The 26324-nt window shown below is 32.3% G+C and overlaps 2 protein-coding genes and 1 long non-coding RNA gene across 3 annotated transcripts in view; 1 reads left to right on the top strand and 2 right to left on the bottom strand.

Moving 5' to 3' along the window:
- Window positions 1-338: 338 nt before the first annotated feature.
- Window positions 339-18281, bottom strand: LOC127733016 (putative pre-mRNA-splicing factor ATP-dependent RNA helicase PRP1). The gene is made up of 13 exons (XM_052242268.1): window positions 18190-18281; window positions 16008-16111; window positions 12755-12903; window positions 10566-10756; window positions 9638-9839; window positions 8566-8742; window positions 7688-7942; window positions 4194-4452; window positions 3594-3785; window positions 3140-3262; window positions 2121-2311; window positions 1149-1318; window positions 339-473 (listed from the first exon to the last, which is right to left on the bottom strand). Exons 1-13 carry the CDS (start codon window positions 18240-18242, stop codon window positions 341-343), a joined length of 2199 nt encoding a protein of 732 aa, XP_052098228.1. The 5' UTR covers window positions 18243-18281; the 3' UTR covers window positions 339-340.
- Window positions 18282-18355: 74 nt separating this feature from the next.
- The window catches only part of LOC127733021 (probable ATP-dependent RNA helicase DDX56), a 30307-nt gene continuing 22338 nt past the window's right edge, over window positions 18356-26324 (top strand). The window contains exons 1-3 of the mRNA XM_052242274.1: window positions 18356-18501; window positions 25415-25576; window positions 26074-26154. Of these exons, the coding sequence (XP_052098234.1) occupies window positions 18433-18501; window positions 25415-25576; window positions 26074-26154 (312 nt within the window). The 5' untranslated portion in view covers window positions 18356-18432. The remainder of the gene's footprint in view (window positions 18502-25414; window positions 25577-26073; window positions 26155-26324) is intronic.
- On the bottom strand, window positions 20404-22006 carry LOC127733060 (uncharacterized). Its single transcript, XR_007996691.1, has 2 exons — window positions 21892-22006; window positions 20404-21294 (listed from the first exon to the last, which is right to left on the bottom strand). It is a non-coding gene; the product is annotated as an uncharacterized LOC127733060 (long non-coding RNA).

Below are 26324 nucleotides of genomic sequence, written 5' to 3'. Positions count from 1 at the left end.
TAATTTACTTTCATATAAAATTGACAAAATATGATGAAATGTACAAAGTTAACCTAGAAATTTCAAAGCTGAGGTATGGTTTGTTTTTATCATATTTCAATAATGATTTTTTATTTCAGTATTTAACTTAATGATAAATAAACCAACATTGAATGTTCCTGTAATCATAAAAAAAATCAGCCAACATAAATTTCCATGTTAACCGTAACAAGAAAGCATCATATTTACCCTCATAAGTTGTCTCCCTTTAACGAGGGGAACAGTGCAGACAAAATGAAGGATAACTATGACTCTTTCAGCGATGACATTAAATGTAACTGTTTACATATAGCAAATATCATCAATATGATGCAGCTCCATCCTGCTGAAACTTTTTAGATTCAAACTTTGCTATAATTCTTTCTAGTTGTCTCTTAGCTTCACATTGAGGGAAATTGTCCATGTCATAATACTGAGGTGCTATTGCCACTAACCTACAAAACAGAACAAAATCATTATTAAATGAGCAACATATAAGATTATATTTTTTTTTCCATACAAAAGAAACTGTTGACTTATTTCAACTGGATACCAAAAATATCAGTTGTGTCATAAGTACAATCACTACATAAGTATAAATTGTACTTAAATTATAATGTAGAAATATAAAAATAATAATTTGACTGCCCTTATGAGATTTATCAATAAATAACTGTTTACCAGCTGTGGTGAATCTCCACAAATAAGCTCATATGAAAATTACAATTAAGTAGTTGAAATTTTTTTGGCAATGAAAAATCTGTTTCATTTTTTTTATGACAAATGACCAATTAATTTTGTGACACATTTTGCAAGGATTCAATGTAATGCTTCACTCTCCTTATGTCCATGTACTATTTTTTGAGAAAAAACACTTTCCGAACAGAGAGCATTTTTGTTTGGAATTGTATTCCTGATCATTAGCATACTTTTCTAAAAAAGATTGGCATATCTTTGTCTTTGCTTAAAAATATGTATCTTAGTTTTGAGACTATCACAAAGTTTTTCACCTCTGAAATTATATCAATTGTCAAGTCTTACTTGCTATTTTTGTTTCGATCTTCTTTTAATGAAAATCTTAATAAATACCCTATCGGTTAAATAATTTTTGCTATATACATTATCCATACCATTCAGGTTTCACGTCCGATACTGTACGTATATAATTCTTTGTAGTCAATACGAATTCATTGTAAAGCACCCATTCTGGTTTGTGATCGAGACATGTTGAAGGATGAAGCTGGACAACTTGGTTGTCTTTTACCGTAAGATAATGTCCTGTCCTTTCTAAATGTGCAACCTAAAGAAAATGCATGAATGAGATTTACAAATATACTTGTTCTAAATACTTAGATTTATGCAAGTAGCATTTTTTTAAAAACAATTAAAGCAGGAAAATCAAACCTAATACAAATCCACTTGGGACTGATGATTTTGTTCAGAAAAAGACAGAATTGTGGGGAACAGAGATTCAATTACAAAAGAATACGCTGCAAATGCATAAAATATTTACAACTGGACATTAAGAATGCACCTGTCAGAAGTCAGGAGCCTGTTGTTCTGTGGTTGTCGTTTGTTGATGTGGTTCATAAGTGTTTCTCGTTTTTTATATAGATTTGACCATTTGTCTCATTGGCACTCATACCACATCTTCTTATTTATATTAAGAAAACAACAATTCATCAATAAATACATAGTCTGACAAATGCTTTATGAGCAATATTTTCAAGACATTCTAAAACATGAAAGATATTAAAAAAATTAAATATATTTAAACATGTTCAAATTGTAAAATTGATTCTGAATCTCTAAGATGGCTGCCTATCTAACAACTGTATTTGTATATTATTCTTTCCAAAAAATTTGTTTATAAAAACTTCTATCTAAACATTGTATTTGTAATTTTTTTACTGAACAATTGATATTGTATATTTTTCTTCCTGACTATTGTGTTTGTTTATTTTTCTCATCACATTGAAAAAACTTCTATTAAGGAAAAGGAGCATAACAAAAATGGTTTTGCTTGAAACTTTGTTGGTAATATCTCACAAACCGAAACTGCCTCTTGTTTCTTGAAAAGGAAGGAAAAAAGCGATTTATACCTGCATGAAAAATCCAGACACCAAAGCCTTTCTGATGTTGATGTAGTAATCCCGGCTGGAAAAGTCTGTACTTGTTCGTCTCAAATTAAACCTGTCCATAATTCTGGCCAACTGTTGTCTCACATTATCTGCACTCTTCAATGATCTGTAGTTTACAAAATTGTCATAACACCACTGTGGATCTTCTTGACCTACAGACAAACAAAAACGATATTTTGATTGGCTTATATAATAAATATATATTCAATCCAATCAGATGTAATTTTCAAATGTTTTGAGAAATAAATTTCGATCAAAAAAGGATTTTTATCTCTTCAGAACATTTTCCAAATTTAACTGTAACATATGACTTATTAAAATAATGTTTACATAATTTTTCAAAAAATAAATACAGAAATATGGGCTGTCCTAGTGCATCAAATGTATTTTTAATAAATTGTCTAGTATTACTTTAATAGACAATTAATGTGCATTCTCTTTTTTAGGCAGTTGTTCTGGTCCCCTGCAATGCAATGCTCTGGTAACAAGTATATAAAACAAATTATAAGTTACCTTAATATACAAGGATTACAAGCTTTATGATCAAGTTGGATTTAGAAGCAAAAATAAGTCATTAAACAAATTGGATATTACATGTTTAGAGGGAATAAGGAGGGGGAGTAAGATCTGTAAATAATTTACTCTTTATACAAATAAAACTATGTCCTATTCCAGAAGAAAAGGAATAAATTGTTTTTCTGTTTAATTGTAGTCAGTTTTCTGAGATTTCAGGAAATTGAAAAAATTATTACAAAGAACACTTCAAAAAATATATACGTGGGAGACTTTGAAAGGCATTACCCCTTCCCCCCCCAACCAAAATCCATACAATTTAAATTAGAAATATGTAATGCATCATGTGAAAAGTTGTTTCCACCTCCACTACCCCAATATTATCAAAATAAGATGATTTCAAACTCCCCTCAGATTATAAATATGAGAACATTTAAATTCATATGACTTTTTACTAAAAAACTTACTCTGCTTAAAGGCATGGTACACATTCAGCAATGTCAGGTGGTCTCCATCTATGTGTGCAAATCTCATCTTGGCTTCATCAGCTGCTTTCTTAGCTTCAGTGGGTCTCACAAAGCACTGTGGGACTAAACAGGGTGGATGCGGTAGGGGCCAGACGGCCCATCCCCATCGCCATTAATCATCATACATGTAGTCAAAACTAAAAGCAAGCCATAATGTTATCCAGAGCACCCGGTTTCTAAGAGCTGTCTTTAACATTTAACTTGGTGCCCTGGACGAAATTTTATCCAGAAATATTTAAAAGTATGAAAACTCTGAACAGTTGTAATCTTTGATCAGTTATATCATTATTTTATAAGCTTTAAAATGAAAATATAAAGACAAATTTAAAAATACAGAAATGAAAACTCATTAAATTCAATTGATGAAATATTTTAATTATAAAACATTTACTACCTGACAACATTGCTGTAATGGAGAGGATTTCATTGGAACATCCAAAATCACAACTTGCTATGACCATTTTAGCTAACTGTGGGTCAAGTGGAAATTCTGCCATCATTGACCCAAGTTCTGTCAGTTCTCCATCATCATCTAAAGCTGCTAGGTAATTTAACAATTCTAAAGCTCTCATTAAAGTTTCTGGGGCTGAAATTTTAAAAAAAAGTATCGAGTAAATTACTAAGTTTTTCAATTTAATAGTAAATTTATTACATAACATCTTATTTTCCAATCTTTGTTAGCCAAAAAATTGCCCTGTCGACAAACTCTAGCTAATATTTCTGCATATATAATAAAGAATAATCCTTAGCTTTAAGCCAAATATTTCATGGACTTTTGATCTTTAAAAAAATATGAAAAGGCAAAAGCAATAAATAGGAAAGATGAGATATGGAGCATCAATTCTTGACCCAAACTTCCAAAAAAAAACCCAAAAAAACCAAAGCAAAGGAATTGTGCTTTTACTGCAGTTCATCTCAAAGTCACAGTCAAGCCTTCAATAAGGACCAAAAGCCCTACCTCAGATTTTCTAAGATTTAATCATGAAAACTTTACCTGGAGGATCCATGAAATCAAAATGGACTAAATCATCAATTCCAAGTTTTTTCAGCTGCAAGACAACCGATCCAAGATTTGATCGTAAGATTTCTGGGTATGTATTGTCTTGCATTTCCTGTTTATAGGCCTTCTCTGTATAAAGACGAAAACATTTTCCCGGTTTTGTACGTCCTGCTCTACCAGCTCTCTGCTGGGCACTGGCTTTGCTAATGGCAGTTACAAGTAATGACTCTACTCTGATGCGTGGATTATATACCTGTAATTTACATAAAAAAGAATTTATAATTATTAGCACACATACTTTCCCATATAAATTTGTCCTAAATATGCATGAAATACTTGTCACTGGATGATAAGCAGACACATAAATCAATCACATACAATCAATTGTTCATGTCTTTATTATTGTAAACCAAGACATATTACAGCAAATTTACTTCTCATCCATATATACTACCTTGAATGTACTACCAAACATATCACATGTCCAGTGTTTTCAAAGAAAAATTGAAACAAATCATTGCATGAAACAATAAAATGCTTCGCTGGGGCGAAGCTTGATACGACCGCAGAGGTCGAACCCTGAACAGTTGGGGCAAGTATGGACACAACATTCAAGCTTGATACAGCACTGAATTTGGATTGTAATTAAATATTTGACACAGCATAGGTTTCTGACACAGAATGAATGTGGTCTAAGAACTTAAAAAATTTTAATTTATCTATTCAAACCATATCATTATTTTTTGCTTTTATATATAAATCAGAAATAACCAATTTAAAATGGAAAATTTCAAAGAAAAAAAAGGAAAAAAAAATCCCCCTCCCCCCAAAATTTTTTGAACCCCCTTATGATTCATCACCCCCAAACTCAATCCCAGCCTTCCCTTTGTGGTACAGTACCTTGCAGTACATATGATGGACTGACAAACTAAGATCAGGAGTTTGGGAAACTTTGGTCAGGAGATTAGGACTCAGATCAGGAGGTTTTTAATCGACATAAATTCTGTCGTAAATGTAACCGTGTGCTGTAGAAATTGTCTGTTAAAGTGTGTTTTCTTCAACTTTCCATCCGAATGTATTATGTTTATAGTACCCTTGTACTTTTAAATTTTCTCTATCTTTTTAAACTTTCAACTTGTTCAATCTAACATTCTTCTTTTTAAGTATGTTCTTTAAATTTTTTAGGTCATATCTTTTTTTCCATTATTCATTGCATTCAGAATATTTGCTTATCTATCTGCAAGTAGATCTTTTATTTTTATCTTTATGCAAGTAGATTTTTAATTTTTTTTTTTTTTTTTTTTTTTTTTTTTTCTTTCTCAACACTCAGATTGGTGTGAACTTGCTTATTTGAAAATACTAATACAATATACAACCGTAGTGGTTGAGAATGTTAATTTGGGTTTAGTGTGCTAAAAGAGTGCTTACATACTGCTTAGAAGAATGAAAAAGGAGAAATAAGCCACTTTATTTATAATACGGAATTTTAATTTGAAAAATTGAAAATTTTTCTCATCTATCATCTAGCCCAGTTTTTTGACTGATTTAGTAGATTTTTAATGCATGATAAGTAACACATTCAAACTGTAATCCTCGGTCATAGTTAATATATAAATTTCAATTTATGCCTTGAAAGGAAGTATAGAACCCTCAAATAATTTTCAAATTATTATTTTTTTATTTGTCCTAAGACATTTAAAATCATTTAATTACCATCCTTTTATGATTATTTGTTCAATTTATATTTTATTTATATTCTTTTAAAAATTTACATTATTTAAAGGAAAGTAACTTAAAACAGGATAAATCAAGGGAAGTAACCCAACATTCATTTATAAATATACAAAGTTTTATTACACAACGGCAGTTAGCCTGATGTAAAAATCGTTGATTACCAGTATGTTTGACACCCAAGGTGACAAGTGAAGCCATATAATTATCATGTTAATTGATTTACAGGTAAAATATAACTTCAGGTAATGTCACTTACACCAGATATGTTGGGCTGAAATTATTCATTCATGAAATATTTCATACACAGGATTTTTTTGTCTTCAACGGGAGGTCGGGAGGAGACCCCTGAAAACGGGATTATTGTATTCCCTTCGGGAGGTTCACATGTATGATTACTGTACAATTTCAGAGAGATCAATACACTTGAACAAAAGTTATTTTCTGGAAACTAGAAAAATGCTTATTTTTTGGCCCCTTTTTGGCCCAAAATTCCTAAACATTTATGGCAATTACCCCCAAACTCAAACCCAGCTTTCCCTTTGTGATATGGAACCTTGCAGTACAATTTCATAAAGATCCATACACTTGCACACAAGTTATTGTCCTGAAACTAGAAAAATGCTTGTTTTTTGCCCCTTTATGGCCCCTAATTCCTCAAATTTCTAGGGATTTAACCCAAAAATCAATCCCAGCCTTTCCTTTGTGGTATGGTACCTTGCAGTACAATTTCAGAGAGATCCATACACTTGAACAAGTTATTGTCTGGAAACTAGAAAAATGCTTATTGTTGGCCCCTTTTTGGCCCCTGATTCCTGAACGTTGTGGGAAATTACCCCCAAAATCAATTCCAGCTTTCCCTTTGTGATATGGAACCTTGTAGTACAATTTCATAAAGATCCATACACTTACACACAAGTTATTGTCATGAAACTAGAAAAATGCTTGTTTTTTGCCCCTTTTTGGCCCCTAATTCCTAAAATTTGGAGGCAATTACCCCCAAAATCAATCCCAGCATTCCCTTTGTGATATGGAACCTTGTGGAACAATGTCAGAGAGATCCATACACTTACACACAAGTTATTGTCATGAAACTAGAAAAATGCTTGTTTTTTGCCCCTTTTTGGCCCCTAATTCCTAAAATTTGGAGGCAATTACCCCCAAAATCTATCCCAGCATTCCCTTTGTGATATGGAACCTTGTGGTACAATGTCAGAGAGATCCATACACTAACACACAAGTTATGTCCGGAAGTTACAAAAATGCTTATTTTTGGCCCCTAATTCCTTAACTGTTGGTACCATAACCCCTAAAATCAATCCCCACCTTCCTTTTGAGGTATTGAACCTTATGGTAAAATTTCATAGAGATCCATTCACTTAAACTAAAGTTAGAGTGCGAAAACCAATGTGTCTTCGGACGACGACACCGGACGACGATGACGACGCCAACGTCATACCAATATACGACCACAAAATTTTTTTGCGGTCGTATAAAAACAGACAGTTTATAGGTCCTTTATCTGCCTAGCTAACTTTCTCAACATTTTTTTTGGAATAGTTATGATTAACCACAGGCCCAACAGCTATGTTTCTTCTAACCTAAGTCCACTCTGATATTCTAAGAGTAAGTGGACTAAAGATTTATTTTCTATATTTTCAATTTCTTCAATCATTTGTGTGTATTTAATGTAAATTTTGTTTTTGATTCTGCTTATTTTACGAATCTTTAAATTTTACAATTTGTTGATAACTTACTTTCTGTTTAGCAAATCCTGGATCTATGACAAAAACAACACCATCTATAGTCAGTGATGTTTCTGCAATATTTGTTGACACAACTATTTTTCGTCCAATGGCTCCATTAGGCTTGTTAGGAGGTGCTGGCTCGAAGATTCTCTGTTGTAGATTTGGTGGTAGAGTTGAATATAAAGGAATACATTTCATGTCTCCAACTTCTGGTCCTAGGTTATCTACTTCTCTCTGTATTCTCTTGCAGGCTTCATCTATTTCCTACAATCGAAGAAATATCTCATTTTATAGGAAGCACACTTAACAATAGCTAAGCCAATGAGAAAAATGAAAGCCAATAAACCATTAAATTTGTGAAGAAAAAGGAGAGAAATTTATTGAAGACTTTGAAGATGATGCTTTTCTCAAGGGCAATTATTTTTCAACTGTTCTTCTTACGTTATTTGAGCCTTTTCGCACTTGATATTTTATGACTGTATGTGGGTTTCTCTAAAACCTTCTTAGCATTCTTTCAAGGCAAAGCCTTAATGTACTTCGTGTCATTAATACACCAGATATGTGTCTGATGGATTAGAGCGTAGAAATTCAGACTGACAAGTACTATTTAAAACATATATAGACATTTTCAATTCAACTTTAAACAAATTAAAACAGCCGAACCACAGAAAAACAATCAGCTAATTTACTTTAAATTTCAACTCTCAATCTCACGAATTTTGCTGACAACAAATTTCCTAAACATTTCTAACTCTTGAAAGATTGCAGTTGAGTATTTATTTATATACTAACTTCAGCACTATAAGTACCAGGTGTGAAACAAAAACTTTAAATACTATTATATAAAATGAAATGATATCACATCATGAACAAGGCATTCAATGTACCTCTTGTCCTGTCAAAAAGAGCAGACAATCTCCAGCCATCTCTTCACACATATGTATCTGTATAACAGTTCTGATGGCAGCTTCTAAGTAATCTCTTTCTGGTTCTGGTGTGTAGAAGATCTCCACAGGATGTGTTCTGCCAGGTACTGTCATCAATGGAGCATTGTCAAAGTAATGCTGGAATAAAATAGACATGAAATATAAGAGGCTAAGAGCTTGGTCTTTTATCACAATGATCTGATTGCAGTGACTTGGCAAGGACCTCTTTTATAAGATATTCATAAAGAGATGAGTTTCTGAAGCTTGCTTTCATGATTTGTTTGCATATCTGTCAATTTACATGATTCAGATGTGAATTACACAATTTTGACTTGTTCCGAATTCAAGATCATGATTGTGAAAAAGCCCTAAATCTCATTTTTTTTTTAAATCTACATGAAAAATCTGTTGGCTCCTGATTGTGAACTTTTCCTGCAGGTGACAATCATGATCATCAGTAATTAGCCAATGAAGATCTGTTGGTCATATCTAGAGGATACTGTCTAAAACTTCTTTTCAGAGTGATAATGCGTGTGAAATTTACTTTTGGAGATGGGAAGTCCATTTTCAAAGTTCATTCCTTGTGAACAATGTCAGGATAAAATAGAACAACTCTCAAACTACTGGAAAAATGTGTTGAAATTTCAATTACAGTAATATAAATCTTAATGTTTTGTTCACAATAGAAGCAGGAGTCCAGGAGACAATATGGGTTAAATTGTATATGTATAGCTTATAAGACAAGATAAATTTTGACATTGATTTACGATGTACCTAGGAATAAAGTACATTTGTTACTCTCAATTTTTACAGATATTGATCAGAAAACAGAAAACAGGCAAGGAATTTACTTCTAAAATCAAAAAAAAACTTCAAATATTTCAGTACAACCATTTCAGTTTTGTCAAGACCCCTGCAATAAATTTTGAAAAGTACTAGAAACGGAATGTAAATATTTTCATTGTGAAAAATTCTAGGGTCGCTTTACAGGGTTTCAAGATGTTCTAGGCAGAATTTTTGGAGGGGTTTATACCTGAAATTTTCCAGCATCCAATGTAGCACTCATAATGATGATCTTCAAGTCTTTTCTTTGTTTACTGACTTCCTTCAACAAGCCCATCAATATATCTGTAGCCAGTGTACGTTCATGAGCCTCATCAAGCATAACTATCCCATAATTCTCAAGTAAAGGGTCAGACATAGCTTCTCTTAACAACATACCATCTGTCATATATCTGTTAATATACATATTCAATTTAAATCTACATAGTTTTTTTATATAATGTAAACCAAATTATAATTAATCCAGGCTTGTAAAAATCATATCTACAGGCTAATAGAATCTAACTAAAGTTTTAGTAAAATTGAGCTTCAGGTTTGTGGATTCAAAAGTTTATCATGAAGGCTGTATAGTATACTAATACCTTTTTCTATTGGACTGTGCCAGATTATGATTAATCAATGTAATTAAAGTGCATTTCTGCAGACATGAATAGGTGCAAATCATAAATCTCTTAGTAACCATTGTGCAGTCTGAAAAAGGGTTCAAGAGAACTGTTGGAGTTACAGATGGACAGTTAAGGGGTTACTAGACATGCTCTTACAGGTAAAAAATACTATCGAAGGTTCCTTACCTGAATACTGATTGAGCAAGTTTTACAGAATGGTTTGGAAATGTTTGATTGTCTGAATTGATTGAAAGATATTATATCAAGCTCAACTTTACATGACTGGATAGAAAATGTGTCAGACAAGGATGGACAATATAAACATGTCGGAACTTATCATGGGAACAAATGGCAGAGTACAATCTTGTTATAAAGAACTCGCGTTATTTTTCTACTCGCGAAAATTAGTTGGTTTACAGTAATTGCTTTTGAAATAGTATAAGTATACATTTTATGATTTTTTATTGTTTCTGTTTCATTTTCATTAGCAGTCCAATTTCACACAATTCTTACTTTAATAAAGTTCTCGATGATGTGCAGTCTTCAAATCGTATACTGTATCCAACCTCTGACCCCAGGCACACATCCATTTCCTCTGACACACGCTGTGCTACAGACATAGCTGCTACTCTCCTAGGCTGGGTACAAGCTACACCCTTTTTATTAAATCTTGCTCTGACCCATTCCAAGCACCATTGGGGAATCTGTATGAAATAGATATCATTTTATATACAATGTTTAATTTGACTATATGAGATTTTGAGTTTCATCCAGCAAACAGAAAAATTTGCTTGTGATATTTATGGCAACACACTATTTTTCCCATGTCAAAATTTCATACTGAAACTGTATTAAAATTGATATTAGAGACCAAAACAGTTGAGTCATGTTGTATGAAATTATAAATGCATATGTCGATAACCACAAGTACAGGTTAATTTATTTATGACTTCTATTTCCTTTGATTATTGAACAATTCAAATGTAACCAATAGATTCTAATTGACATGTAAACAAATTATCAACTGATTTACTAAAACATACACCTGTTGATCCTTGAATCAATTGTCATTATGACCCTCTAGGGACAATTGAAAATAATTACCTTACTCAAAAGTGAGTAATAGTTTGTGATATTTAATATGCATGAAATAACTTCATATAAAGGTTTACAAAATGTAATGCATGTCTGAAAAGAGGAGAAATGGAATTTGATGCAAATATTTTAAAACTTGCGATTATCCTGGAGACAAAGTTTGAGGCCTGAGCAGTTCCTGTCATTTTCATTGGATCACAAATTTAATCATATAATGTGTTGATTTGTACCAGATCCTTATACTTTATTTTTTGTTATTATGTTACATTAAAACATTCTTGTACATAAACTATGGCCAAACAAAATTTATAAGTGTGTTCCAATTACCCAACCAACCCTAGTGTGTACCCCATTCCTCAATCTTAACCTTTTTTTCTTATTTCAACATTCACTTCCAGTTTTTCCAGATTTTTTTCCGATACTTCTGGTTCTAACATACCTACAAACTGACCCTAATTTTTTTCAGGACGTACATGGAACCACACATATATTTTTTTTGGCACAAATATTGTCACTGGCTCCAAGGCTTCCAAAACGGTCATATATTCCGGACATTTGTATAAAGTCCGGTAAAAGTCCGGCTGGGCAAAGCATGAAACGGTCATCTACTTTTTAGATTTCATGGCTTTCTTAAGAGACGGTAATTTTAACATAATTCGCGATCTTTTTGACCCAACCTTTTGCCTTCAACAGCCACACATTTCCGGTCATAAAAATGACATGATCATTAAGTACTATCAAAACAACCCCTACTTTAATACCTTCTCATTTTAATCAAGGCTAATTAGTTGTCGAACAGCTGAAATTACCTGTTCAGGTGACAGGTAAACTATTTTGAACCGGACATTGATCGGTCTATTCAAAGTTATTTTCTTACATTTCACCGGTTTGCATCTAATTAATTTAGTCAAAAAGATTTAAATTATCAGAAATACATTTACAAATAAGATTTGATGAAAAAATTAAAGAAGTGAAAATGAAAAATCGTCATAACCACGTTGTTTGAACCAGAGACATTTCTCTGTTTGAACTAGTACACGTGTGCGCATGTGCATGTGCGCAGGTGTGAAATTTAATTATGCATCCTAATTTCTTAAAAAAATGCTTAAATTGTCATTGATACCTTTATCTCACGTTTATTTCGAATATTTTCTTGAAGAAATAACGTAGAATGAGCTACTTACACTCATTCATGCTTTGCAAACGTACATGGAATTTACGTATCCGTCTCTGGTCTATGTTTTACCATTGTCAAGATAACATCCGGTTTCAGATTTAAAAATGAAAGTAAAGTTTTTGACAACATTATTTTGCACAAATAAAGAGTCTATAAATGCAGATATAAGTACGCTGATGTTGCACACTTCGGATGATGCACTGCCAATTTAACAGTTTACGTCAGAACTTCGAATTTGAATCAAAGAAAGTTTAATATCGTTTTTTTTAAATATCAATCATTGGGATGGCCAACTCGGCAACTGATTACCATAATTGCCTTTTGTTTATTTAGTCTTAAGGGATTAAAATCGGGATAATATATAAAATGTCCGGCTGGCTAAAAATAATTTTGGAAGCCCTGACTGGCTCACTGATGATATATATCTTACCTGAGTTGTTTTACCAGAACCTGTTTCTCCTACCAATACCAAACACTGATGTTTTTCTAGCACATCATGAAATTTATCTTTGTATTCCCATACAGGCAGAAGAGTTCTTTTGTTGAATAGTTCAAAGTATCTGGGTGTATATGGCATCCCTGATAAAAGAAACATTAATTATAAAGTGGAGTTTTCAAAATTATTATTACTTTCAAAACTAGAATAAAAACAATCACTTAAATCTTTTGATTTTCTAACAAACATAAATGTTTTTCATTAAAATCATTATGATTTACTGGTAATCTCTGAACAAAAAAAGTTTCTATATTTTTAACTTCCAATTTATTTCAATTGATTACTTGGTATAAATGTAATTAGCAACTACCAACAACTGTCTTATTTACAGTGCTTATTCAGTAGGCTTTGGCCTATTACTATACCAATTGCTCAAATAGTTTACCAAATTGCAGTTTGAATTCATCAATACAAACTGTTCAACTGGTAAAATATTTCAAGTAATTGCTTCAGTGATAGGTTGTTAGTGTGAAGTGAGTGCAGTGGTAAAATAGTTTTACTTACCATTAGATATCAGTTAATTTTTGTCTATGTCATGAAATTCACATAAAATAATGAGTTACTATAATATGAGGCATGCTTTAAAAGGGTCTAAATTTGACATGAAAACTTCCATTCTACATAAATTTCATAAATAGTTAGTTAATTTGGTTAACAGACAGAAAGTCACAGGACAAAAAGTCACAGGACATAGAGTCACAAATTTGATAGGACATAAAGTCACAAATAATTTGTTGACAATTGTTTGAATATATAAGAGAAAGATGTTGAAATAGTTTCTTTCTTTAACATATATTCATTTTTAAGTTTAGGAAATTGCTCATAAGCCTAAATAAATGAAAATTAATTAAATTTTAATAGTGCAAAGGATATATTTCTTGGCACCAAGCCATTTGAAGCCATTTAAGGATCAGGCCTCTTTGACATTTTGTTTTCATAAATTTTAATTACAATGTTGCTTTATATATAATAGTATCAGAAAAAACAAAAATATTTTTTTTAAAATTAGTGTTATCATGGTTATCTTGTTCAAAGAAAAAATAATCTCAAAACTGAATTATGACTTGTTTATCTTGTTCAAAGAAAAATAATCTCAAAACTGAATAATGACTTGTTCAAAGAAAAATAATCTCAAAACTGAATTATGTCTTTTTGTCCTGTGACTTTCTGTCCTACATTCAATAATTTATAGCTTTGTTTTCTCACAGGATGTTATTGTGTAATTGTAATTTGGATATTTTTTTGAAACCAATTACTAATCTGCTTATAATAAAGGGAAATAAATCAAATTTTAATCAGCAAAATTGTGTTCTGTCAACTATCAACTTCCTTCATCATTTGTTCATATTGATTTTATAAGTAATTTGTTCTAAACATTATTTCCATGATTATTAAACTATTATCCACTGATCTTAAAAGAACACTGAAATCTAATTTTAAGATGATTAAAATTTTGAAAAAAAACCTGTTGAAAACATACCATGGGACACATTCAAAGTTGTATAAAACATAGTTCCTCTGTAAATTAAGAGGGTGTCACCAGCCCAGTAGTCAGCAATTCTGTGTTGACATGAATTATCATTCATATATATGGTCAAAATTATAAATTAACTGTTTTGCAAAATTTTGAATTGTTCAAAAGAACTAAGGATTTTCTACCCGCAAGTATTAGATTACTTACAAACAGTATTTTGCAAAAGCTTTCGGAATTTTGATCCTCAATTCACTTCAACTTCGTACTGAATTTGGCATTTCAATTTTTTTATTTGAGCCTCACTGATGAGTCTTCTGTAGACAAAATATGTGTATGGCGTACAAAATTATCAGCCTGGTTATCTTTAATTAAAAATTTTATACAATGACTGAGTAAAAATTATTTCCCTTAATACCAGCAGATCAGTAATTTTTTTTAGAAAAATTTATCCAAATTACAATTACACAATAACTTCCTGTTAGAAAACAAAGCAATAAATTATTGACTAACTAAACAATTGTAAGAACTAATTATTTATAAAATGTCATTAGGATAGAAGTTTTCATGTCAAAGTCAGACCTTTTTAAACAAGAGCCTTATATAATAGTACTGTGAAAGTACTATTATTCATGGGTATCAATTTTCATGGTTTGAGCAAAAGTTACATGTTCGTGGGTTCTTAAATTCGTGGATTTTAGTTTTCTGAAAAAAATCTTTCTTGTTAGTCTTTCATTACTGACAACATTCATACATTTTTCAATATAATAATTGCTTTCGGAAATAAACTGATTCATCTATGCTTACAAAATGTGTCTCTATTGAATGAAATTCCAAAGTAAACATTTTAATTGTTGCACACGTGTAATCAATGTGATGACACGAATTGACCCGAGATCGAATGATCTACAGATTAACGATCATCAGAGGTGTTAATTGGGCAATAAATATGTCACTTAAAGAAACAATTACATAAAAAATATGCTACAAATGTACTTTGATTTTTAGAATTAATTCTTATGAAATAAAAAAGCATGCCCAATATGATTTTTTTTTTGGTTTGAGAATTATGAGGAGATAAAATGAACACTTCATCATCGCATATCATCAATGGGAGTGACTTTCATTGATCGGAACTAATTCTTCATGAGAACTAAAAGGTTAAAAGTTGGACAGTTTAGGTTTTTTTAAAGCTTAAATGGATAAAAAGTATTCAAACCTACATGGGGATCTTTCCAGGTCTTGATTTTGACAACAGTTGTTATGTTTTGTTGGACACTTAAAACTCCTGAATAAAGCCTTCCACGAAAACCACGAAAATTGGTACCCCACGAATAAAAGTACTTTCACAGTAGGTGATTATTTTATTTCAATTTCATTACACAGACATTAAATAACTGAAGTTGGATGGTAAGCATTATTTTTATTTCACTACACTCACTTCATACTAACAACCTTTCACTGAAGCAATTAGCTAAAATATTTTACCAGTTGATCAGTTTGTGGAGATGAATTCAAACTGCAATTTGGTAAACTATTTTCGCAATTGGTATTGTGATAGGCCAAAGCCTTCCAGATAAGCACAGTAATACCAATTGCAATTTGTACTTGACTAACTCCTTGATAAGCCTTAGCTGCCCAACAAGATGCTGTGAACATCATATAACTTTACTTTCATTCTGAGTAAGTGATACAGTATAGGAACTTCATTTTTACCTGTAAATGGATTCATCTTAATTGTTGGTTTTTGAATATTGAACTCCTCAAATATACTTTTTGATGGTTTATCATCTTTGGAAATGTTCTTATCCATTTCTTCCCTGCAATAGAATGATAATATGATTAAATTTAAGAATGAATGATTATTATTGTTAAGGCCACATTTAGGTTCTTAAATGAGTCTTTTTTAAATGCCTCAATGACAAGTAAATCAAATCTCCCCATAAGAATACATTACATCGTAACATGATCTGTTGTCAAAACATAATTTTTTGCATTTTTTTTCAAACCTACATGTGTAAAAGCTTTAGAAAAACCTTGGCCCCACCTATGAACCATTTTTTTTTTTTACCAGAAGGTGCCAGAGTTTATATTGGAATCCACAGACACAACAATTTTATGGATGAGGGGTGGAGCCAAAGATACATTGTATGTATGTAAATAAAGCTAAATATTTTGACAAATTGGACCAAGTGATGTTTTAACTAAAATAATAAATACTTGAGGGGTTATAACTTTGCAATTTATATTGTAAGCCAAAAAGAGGTAATTTTGTATTACCAGAGTTCTTGAAATTTAAAAAAAATCTTTTACCTGTCATTCATTTGGACGGACATTGATTTAGCTTTTGCCAGTCCTATTTTCTTTTCAACAGGATTGGGAAAAGATGTCAAGATTTGTTAGAATATTATGGTAGAACAAGCTTTTGTTGTCGTTTATTTTCTAAATTTACTTATTAATGTTAATTTCATGTTTTAATTTAAACATCAATTGAATCCATATTCTTGGTATCTTTGAACATTTCTAAAAGTATTATTCTCACAGCATCCACAAAATGACTAACTGTATATCACTCTGTTGGCTCAGGCAAAAGAATAGAAACGGTGTTTTTCCTGTAAAAATAGGGTCAGTAGGTCAGGATTTTTTTTTCTGTCATCGATCCATCATAAAGTTCTTTGAACTGTTGTTCATGTTTTTGTGTGTGAAACCTAACTATTATCAGGTTCATGGTTGCGTATCATCAACCAACTGCATGCACACTAGTTACTTAGCCAGCCATGTTTATTAATATTTTATCATTCACGGTCACAAAACAGCGCTAAGTAGACCCAGACGACATTGGGACATACTCGAGGAAGAGCTTTTCGATCATAGCAATTTTTGGGGTATGCTAATGGAAGAGTTTTTTTTATCACGCCTAAAAATTACAGATTTTTAAAGAAACTTTTTCTAGGAAAATAGGTTAGGGACAGTCAGATGACCGGAAACACACCAATTTTTCTTTTGGGCCTCACTATTTTAACAGGTTTTAATTCTTTCTTCATACTTTCCTGCCTTTTCAGACAACTTTTACATTTCTGCTCAAAATTGCTCAATCAATTCAGACAATCACACTTGCCTATCAACTCAGACAATCAAACTTGTTTCAACTCAGACAAACAAACTGGCACAATTAATTCAGAACTCAAACTTGTTCAATCAATTCAGACAATCAAACGATTTTTCCTCCAGCATGTGTCCAGGTTTAAATCAATTTTTGTCATATGATTTTAGACTATGATCACATCTGTAAATTGTATTAATGAGAAATAAATGGGGAATGTGTCCATGGGACACAGATGATGCCCCCGCTTGCATATCATATAAAGTTATAAAGGGACATAACTGAAGAGCGGTAAAAGTGACGCTACCCATATTTGTTATTGATCTGAGTTTTGTAGTAATAAGTAAAAGAGACACATCCAAAATTCAAACTTGATCAGTATTTTGTGGTAATAAGCATTGTGTATAAGTTTCATGACATTTGGTTGAGGCAAACTAAAGTTAGAGAACGGAAACCAACTTTGGGAAGTACGGACGAACGGACGTACGGACAAAGGTAAAATTTAATGCCCCCTCCGATTCGGCGGGGGCATAAAAAATCTAACTCCTGTTGAATAAGCCAGTGCCTGGCAATGGCGTGAACTTCCTGCATAATCATTTAAATACAAACCCCTCCCTCTTTATGGTACTTAAAATTAAGAAGAAAAGGGGGTAAGGACTGATTCAGCATGCGTATGTGCTGCTGTGGAAATGTCCAGATCACAGTGTTATACGTATTCTGCAGTTAGAAAAAGCAATTGTGTATCTAAATATATTGAATAGGACAAAGTCTGACATGAATATAAAGCTGTCATACCGTGTGCGTTTTGGCAAAGAGTCGCCAACGTCGATTCTGTGTCGTTTCGACATTTTGTAGTTACCCTATGAATAGCTGTACGGCAAATGACGTCATTCGGAAGTATTACTACAAAATATTGAGAAAAACCATGAGAGCTCAGAATGGCTATGGTCACGCTTGAATAACTGAGAATTCTGTCAGACTTAAGGTAAAGGAAGCACATGTTTCCTACTTCCGGTTAAAATCAAAACAAGAACGAGTATGTCAGAAACGGATGAGGAGAAAACCTTGAATTTCCATGAGATGGGATTGGATGACAGAATTTTAAAGGTGCACATGATTAAATACAATCATTTTTTTTGTGATATGTAATTGGATCGCGCCTCTGTTGTGCTCATTGAATTGAAAATGCTGAAGACAACTCGCCCACTGCCAAATCGCCCCACTTTTTCTACAACTCGTCCAACTTTCTAACTACTTGCCCCACTCTGGTTTACCAACTCGGCCCACTTATGAAAAGGGTAAAATCCGATTGAATTTACTCCTGTCAACTCGGCCAATTTATGAAAAAGGGTTATATCCTGTTGGATTTAGTCCTGGCAACTCACCCCACTTATGAAGAATCATGGAATAGTAAAATCCTGATGAATAAAGGTCTGCCCACAACTGTAAGAGATAAATTAGTCCTGGTAAAATGTGTCCGGAGAGACAAATTATATTACAAGTATAAAAAGTCCATGTTAACAGAATTAACAGTATTAGTCCGATGTCAGTATTTAATGTCCCCAGCAAGGCAACGAACATTCAGTGGGAAATCCTGTGACAAAATATGTATTACCTCCCCTGTAAACACTGAATACTAGATCTTTTCCAATGTTTATTAATTATGGATCTGGTAAATAGTAAAAATAGAAATAAGTTGAAATAAAAACAAAACTTCCATTTAGTGTTATCATTTCCCTCCTTAAGTAGCAAACGACAAGTACAGCCGGCTATAGAAGCTTGATGTAAAATTGGTTTAAAATGTTGCTATGCGAATAAATTACAGAGTACAAACTTCAATTTATTTTTCTGCTGGCTGTATACCTCTCTGGAACATGCTAATTATCCATATATAGATATACAGCTAGATCAGAGAAAGTCGGGGGGGGGGGGGAAAAAAAATCCAAAGAAATCGATTGATATACAGTACGCACAGAGAGTTTGTAATCGCGAACTCTAATCACGGATTTCGGAGTGTAGCGGTGTCACACCGCGAATCACGGATTATACTCCCAATTTCCTCCAAAGATTCTCTCCCAACACCGCGTGGCTGTTAATTGGTTTATTGCCCATCGGATGTACTGAAAATTAATGACGCGTGACAACATAATCGGATTAGCCAGATTTATTACCTTTGTACATTTAATCGATCTTGATTGCACGTGTGTGCTTTAAAACACGGTATTAAAATTTCCTTTCTTTGACAGATAAAAATGTGACATTTTCATTCAAAATAAGATAATTATTCTTGTATGTTTTTGCCCCATGTCATTGTCATGTGAAATAAAACGTACAAACGTATAAAAATACGAATAAAACACTTATTTTGTATTTTTATTATAGTCCGGTCAGGTCATAATTTTTGTTTTTTCAACAAAGACGATTTTACTACAATTAGAATCTTTTATGACCTACTCAGTGAGCAATATCCGGTTCATTAATTGTTCAATATATAAATATCAACTGGCTTAAAACAAAATGATGTTTTTACGGTAATTTGTCCAATCTAAACCCAAGAGTTAATTTATGTGATCAACAAGTGAACTCTGTTACTTTCAATTTATTTTGCAATGTAAAATATTATGTTTCACTACCTCGGTAGATTACCGACTTGAAATATTTGAACTCGGAAAAGAAACTGTAAAGTGACAACTCTGTTGAACGAAAGGAAAACTTTTTGTATGCAATGTGCCCTATATTCATAAAAACACAACACTGAGAGACAATCCCCGCCCAGACACAACACAATAATCACAACCTAATTTAATTATATGAAGAAGAAAAAATCATGTGTTGTTTATCTCTGTCATGATCTGTTATTGATCCTTTATTATTTAAAATAAAATTGGATGGGCGCAATCCGTATTTTACAGCTCGTTAAAAGTCCTTGGCGAAATAAAAAAAAAAGAAGTATTTCAACAATTAATACTATAGAATATTTAAATGAAATTATATTGTGTTCTACAAGAAAGAAATATGTGAAAAAAATGTGGATCGGATTTTTACGATCTACACATTTTCACGATCTACACATTTTCACAGAGGATCTCTACCAACGCCCAACAGGAACTGAACGACATGCATCCTGTTTTCATCTACCATTTATGTATATTGTTGACCATGGACGTTTAAATAATGTCCAGGTTTATGTCCTGTGTTGACTGAGAAACGTAAAATTAAAAGGCTGGTGTTCGTTTATTCAGAAAAGGATTATATTTTAGATTCCGGTTAATCAATTGTAAAAGGACCTTCTAGAGCCTCAATCTTAAGGCATACAAATGTCAATCATTCCAAAGCAAGTTTAAACCCCGAATGAATTTTCCCACGGTCATCCAGAAAGGTCACCTGAGTTTACTGTTACGTGATAATATTTCCCGCCAAATAAAAATCTCGTGGACAAAATTGATGTCACTATTTTTAGCATTCAATATTGTGAGCGAAGTCAAGTTCAAAGTTCAACCACGGACTGTCGATCACTGAGATGTGTACCGTCTTCCCACGGCAATTAATTCCTTTTAAAAAAATAAAAAATCACTGTCCTTTATACAACACACAAGTTTACATTCATTGTGCGTAAATGAATATTATGCAACGACGAGTTGATGCAGCTATATAAGTATTCCTGTTGTAGCCGAAATGTAATTATTTATCCTAAAGTAATGCCAACAAATCGTAAAGAGAAAATGCCGTAGACTTATTAAGCATAACGAATGGTGAATAGTATTTTCTTTTTTACTTGCATATACAAATTTTGAGACACGTAATTTTCTTTAAACTGCTCACTTTTATATTCAGCGTTAGTTTCCGTTTATTTTTACGCAAGTATGTCTCTTTTCGTAAATAAAATAATTTACCGATGAACTTAAGGTTCATCATTACAAATGGACAAAAATGGCTGTATTTGCACCTCAAAAACTACTCTGAGTACAGACTTACCTGTCCAGTTGGATAAGTTTTAAGGCCTGGCATCCACTAGATATATAAAAGTTAAATGCAATTTGTGTTTCAGAAGGATGTAATCTTTTTTGGATTTTGATGGGCATTTTTTTTCCTTTCTGCAGAAGGTGTAAAAATAAACAAACACCTGAATTGCTTTGATACTGTCCACTCAGTTAAACCCTTTAACTCACCTATAAATGTGTAGATACCTAGTGTCTGCCTATTGTCCATGTCAATCAAGGACAATCAATACAATACAATACAGTTTCTACCTGAGAGGGAGCATCTCAAAGTTGTATCCCAACTTAGTTTATTTTTACACCTTCTGCCTGAACGAAAAAAAATGCCCATCAAAATCCAAAAAAGATTTTATCTTTCTGAAACACAAAATGCACTTAAATTTTATATATCTAGTGGATACCAGGCCTTAAAACTTTTCCAACTGGACAGGTAAGTCTGTACTCAGAGTAGTGTTTGAGGTGAAAATACAGCCATTTTTGTCCATTTGTTATGATGAACCTTAAACAAGGTCAAAATCAAGTATAGTTTTTGTTATAAAACTTTAATGCAATTGAAAGAATTAACAACAACATTCTGCTTTTAAATCTTTAATTTGTTTCAAGCAATTATGTAATCGTAAAATGAAAATGGCGTGGACTTATTAGCATAACGAATAGTGAATAATATTTTCTTTTTTACTTGTATACAAAACTTTGAGACATGTAATTTTCCTTTAAACTGCCCACATTTATTCAGCGTAAGTCTCCGTTTATTTTTACACAAGTATATCTCTTTTGTAAATTAAATATTAATTTACTGACCAGAAAAAAAAACGAGGTAAAAATCAAATATAGTTTTTTTTTAATAAAAACTATTTTTAAATGTACAGTGTAATTGAAAGAATTAACAACAACGTTTTGCTTTTAAATCTTTTATTTGTTTCAAGCAATCAGAAATATAACCTGATTATCAATAGACAGGAAATACAATTGTTTAATTACATATGTAATCTCACATACCTTGACTGTCGCGTGCCGGTATAGATCAGAAGGATTAGGGCAATTAATTACCTGGTGTGACACCGCATCACACCGGACTGGGAGAGATGTCGCTAATACAATAAACAAAAGGTAGCGAATTTACGCGGAAGTCGGAGGGAATACTCCCAAATTTCTCCGAGAATTTAGGGAGGGATGTCGGAGTTTCCTGGTGTCACACCAAGAAAAAACTTGGTGTTCGGAGTTTGGGAAGCCTTTCGCGAAATTTGTACTGTACAGCACAGATTGGCACTTTTGAAAATAAGTTAATAAGCAAATTCAAATGGAACTTATCTCGATGTAAACATTGAATGTGAATAGATTGAGAAGACTGCAAATACATGTACAAAAATCGAGACAACCTTTTCTTATAATTGTATAAAAAATAGTAGAAGGATACCTACTTTATAAGAATAGTTATCTTTCATTTCTTAACCTGCACATACAGACTTTTAAATTTTTATATTCACGAAAAGACAATATTTCTCTATTGAATGTACATGTGACAAGACCAGACACGGTGTGCTCGATAACTTAGGTGTGAAAAAATAAGTATACTTTGGGAAATTGTAACATGGTAAGGATATTAAAGAACACTCTGAAAATTGGTGATCCGAAAGATCTTTAGATTTTGTATGTACATGATTTTTCCAATTTTTCTTTTTGCATATTCAGCAAAGATTGGCATTTTTTATATGACCGCAAAAAATTTGCGTTTGTATATTGCTATCATGTTGTTGTCCTCGCCGAAGACATTTGGTTTCTGGACAATACCTTTAGTATAAGTGAATGGATCTCTATGAAATTTAACCTCAAGGTTCAATAGTGCGAAATGAAGGTTGGGATTGATTTTGGGGGTTAATGTGGTCACAACTGTTTAGGAATTAGGGGTAAAAAAAGGGCCAAAAAAGGCATTTTTCTTGTTTCCGGACAATAACTTGTATAAGTGTATGGATCTCTATGAAATTGTACCACAAGGTTCCATACCACAAAGGGAAGGTTGGGATTGACTTTAGGGGTTATGGCCCAAACCGTTCTGGAATTAGGGGCAAAAAAAGGGGGGAAAAAAGTTTTTCTGGTTAATGATCAATTACGTAAACCTGAGTATTAGTCTATGGATCTCTATGAAATTGTACCACAAGGTTCCATTCCACAAAGGGAAGGTTGGGTTTGACTTTGGGGGTTATGGCTCAAACCGTTTAGGAATAAAGGGCAAAAAGGGGGAGGAGGAACAATGTTTTTCTGGTTTCCGGACAAATACTTAAGTATTAGTCCATGGATCTCAATGAAATTGTACCACAAAGTTCCATACCACACACAGAAGGTTTGGGTCGATTTTGTGGGTTGTGGCTTTAATCATTAAGAAACCAGAGGCCAAATAGGGGCCAAAAACAAGACTTTTCTAGTACTGGCTAAGCTGGTTCTAACATAAATTATTTCTGATCTATATAAAGAAACAACAAATACTGATATGGCAGGAGATACACACCAAACAGGGTGTGTAAATTATATTATTTAGTTTGTAAACAGATTTACTAAGTATTGCGCAACAGCAAAGTATTGCGCAACAGCAAAGTATTGCTCAACAGCAAGAAATCTTCATTTGAAAATAAATACAAATCTTTTAACCAATTCAATGAGGATTAATTTAAAGTCTTGAATTGTTTGAGATTTTTACCATGTATTATTATATGGGATATTTGGACATTTTTAAATAGGTCTACATTGAGGTCCAAAGGGTCCAAAATTAGACTTTGTTTGATTTCATCAAAAACTGAATTCTTGTGGAACTATGACAAACTAAATCCAACTGTGCATTCAGATTTTTAATTTTGGGTCCTGTTTTCAAATTAGTCCATATTAAGGTCCATAGGGTCCAAAATTAAACTTTGTTTGAATTCAGACTTTTTTTAAAAGAGTTATGTCCCTTGGATATTTTAAATTTATGGAAAATGGCCTCGATAGCACTCTCATGGGTACAATTCTTGCCAGATTTTTATAAAACTTAAACTATAGCTTAATATAAGCAATATCTTAGACAAGTTCTTTAATGGCAGCTGATCGACTTTTTTAAAAAGAGTTATGTCCCTTGGAAATATTAAATTTATGGAAAATGGCCTCGTTAGCGCTCTCATAGGTACAATTCTAGCCAGATTTTTATAAAACTTATTATTTTCTATAGGTTAATATCAGCAATATCTCAGACAAGTTCTATAATTGTGGACGATCAACTTTTTTTTTAAAGAGTTATGCCCCTTGGAAATATAAAATATGTGCATCGCGGGGGACATTGGAACTCTGTTCTTTTACTTTTATTATTATTGCAATAAAATGTTTTGGGTTGGTCAAGGAAGGCCAAACAAGCTTTATTATATTTTAGCCCTTATCTTAGAAAGTCCAAAAACTGCATAAAAGTTTATATATATAATTTTTCTTTTAATCACTTTTCTCAGGCTTTTATATTGAAGACATACAAAATTTTATGAAATGCACATATTCATATTAAAAACTAAAGAGGAAGAAAAATGATTTACATGATCGAATAGTAAGGGAGAGAATTTAATTTGTTTGGAAAGTATATGATTCCAGCTACAGGAATACAATAAAAAATTGATTCTTGCATCCAGCATTTTGCAGTAAGATACATGTAATCATAGAAAGATACAATTTTAGGGTTTGTCCTTCAAATCATTCTTTTTGAATGGATAGACTTATTGATTAAGTTTACAATCACTGGAAATGGGTATGTTTAGGAAAAAACATCAATACCCTAATTTATAGATAAAGCAAGACAGAAATGTTTCCTTTTTTCTACATTGAACTTCTGTACTGTTTGATCTTGGTTTGGCACAAGATTATAAGTGTCTTCCTGTACTGTTTATGACATTGTTGTATGAAATCTTCTATGAAGAACGCACTGTGCAACAGCAGATAGAGTGTAGAAGGATATCCCATTGTTTACCAATAGGTTAATATTTTATTTTATTTATATTTCATGTTTAAAGGCAATAGCAAATTTAGGCTGGGAAACACCAACACCAATTCAGGAAAAAGCAATCCCTCTGGCTTTAGAAGGAAAAGACATTTTGGCAAGGGCTCGGACTGGTTCCGGTAAAACAGCTGCATTCTCTATTCCTGTTGTGCAGAAAATATTACAGTCTAAACAGGTAAGAAATGATACTACTTTGAAATCTATAAATTTATTACAAACATGTCACAGGTTCAAATCTGAAGCAAATCAAGTAATGAAACTGACACTAGACAAATATTTTTGATATACAAATGTTACGGAGTAAGATTTACTCTGAAATTGTGTGCATAACAATACATACAATGAATATTTCATATTTTACTTTGAATTGCAAACTGATTGGACACTACATATGTAGCATGGAACACAAACATTTTGCATTCTCTTGAACTGAAAAATAGATCAAATACTGTAAGTATATATTTAAAAATATAAATCATTGTCTGTAAAGGTGATTTATTCATTACCGGTACCATATTTTAGTCATTGATAAATTAAGCTATAACCATAGCTGACAAAGGACATAAAAAAAAAAAAAAATCAAAATATATTGTGTTACAAGCTTATTTTAGATATTGATATGTATTACAAATAGTTTTGCAGACAGTACATTTTCTCAATTACTTTTTTAAGACCAGTAAAGAACAGTGTACAAAGGCTCTTTTCCTGACACCTTCAAAGGAACTATGTAACCAAGCATATAAAAATCTTATGGTTTGTATATTGTATTTATACAGTTACATGTAACATTAGTGTACATACATGTATATCACAAAGATATTTAAAACTCATTTGTAGCACACTAAAATTGACTCATTGGTGTTTAACGCCACTTTCAGCACCATTGGCAATTTCGTGGCCGTCTGCTTTTATTGTTTGAGGAA

This window comes from Mytilus californianus, unplaced genomic scaffold (genome assembly GCF_021869535.1).
Source record: "Mytilus californianus isolate M0D057914Y unplaced genomic scaffold, xbMytCali1.0.p SCAF_3, whole genome shotgun sequence".
In the NCBI taxonomy this organism is placed as follows: domain Eukaryota; kingdom Metazoa; phylum Mollusca; class Bivalvia; order Mytilida; family Mytilidae; genus Mytilus; species Mytilus californianus.
Note: the sequence above shows the minus strand (reverse complement) of the source record. Positions and strands in the feature narration are given on the sequence as shown.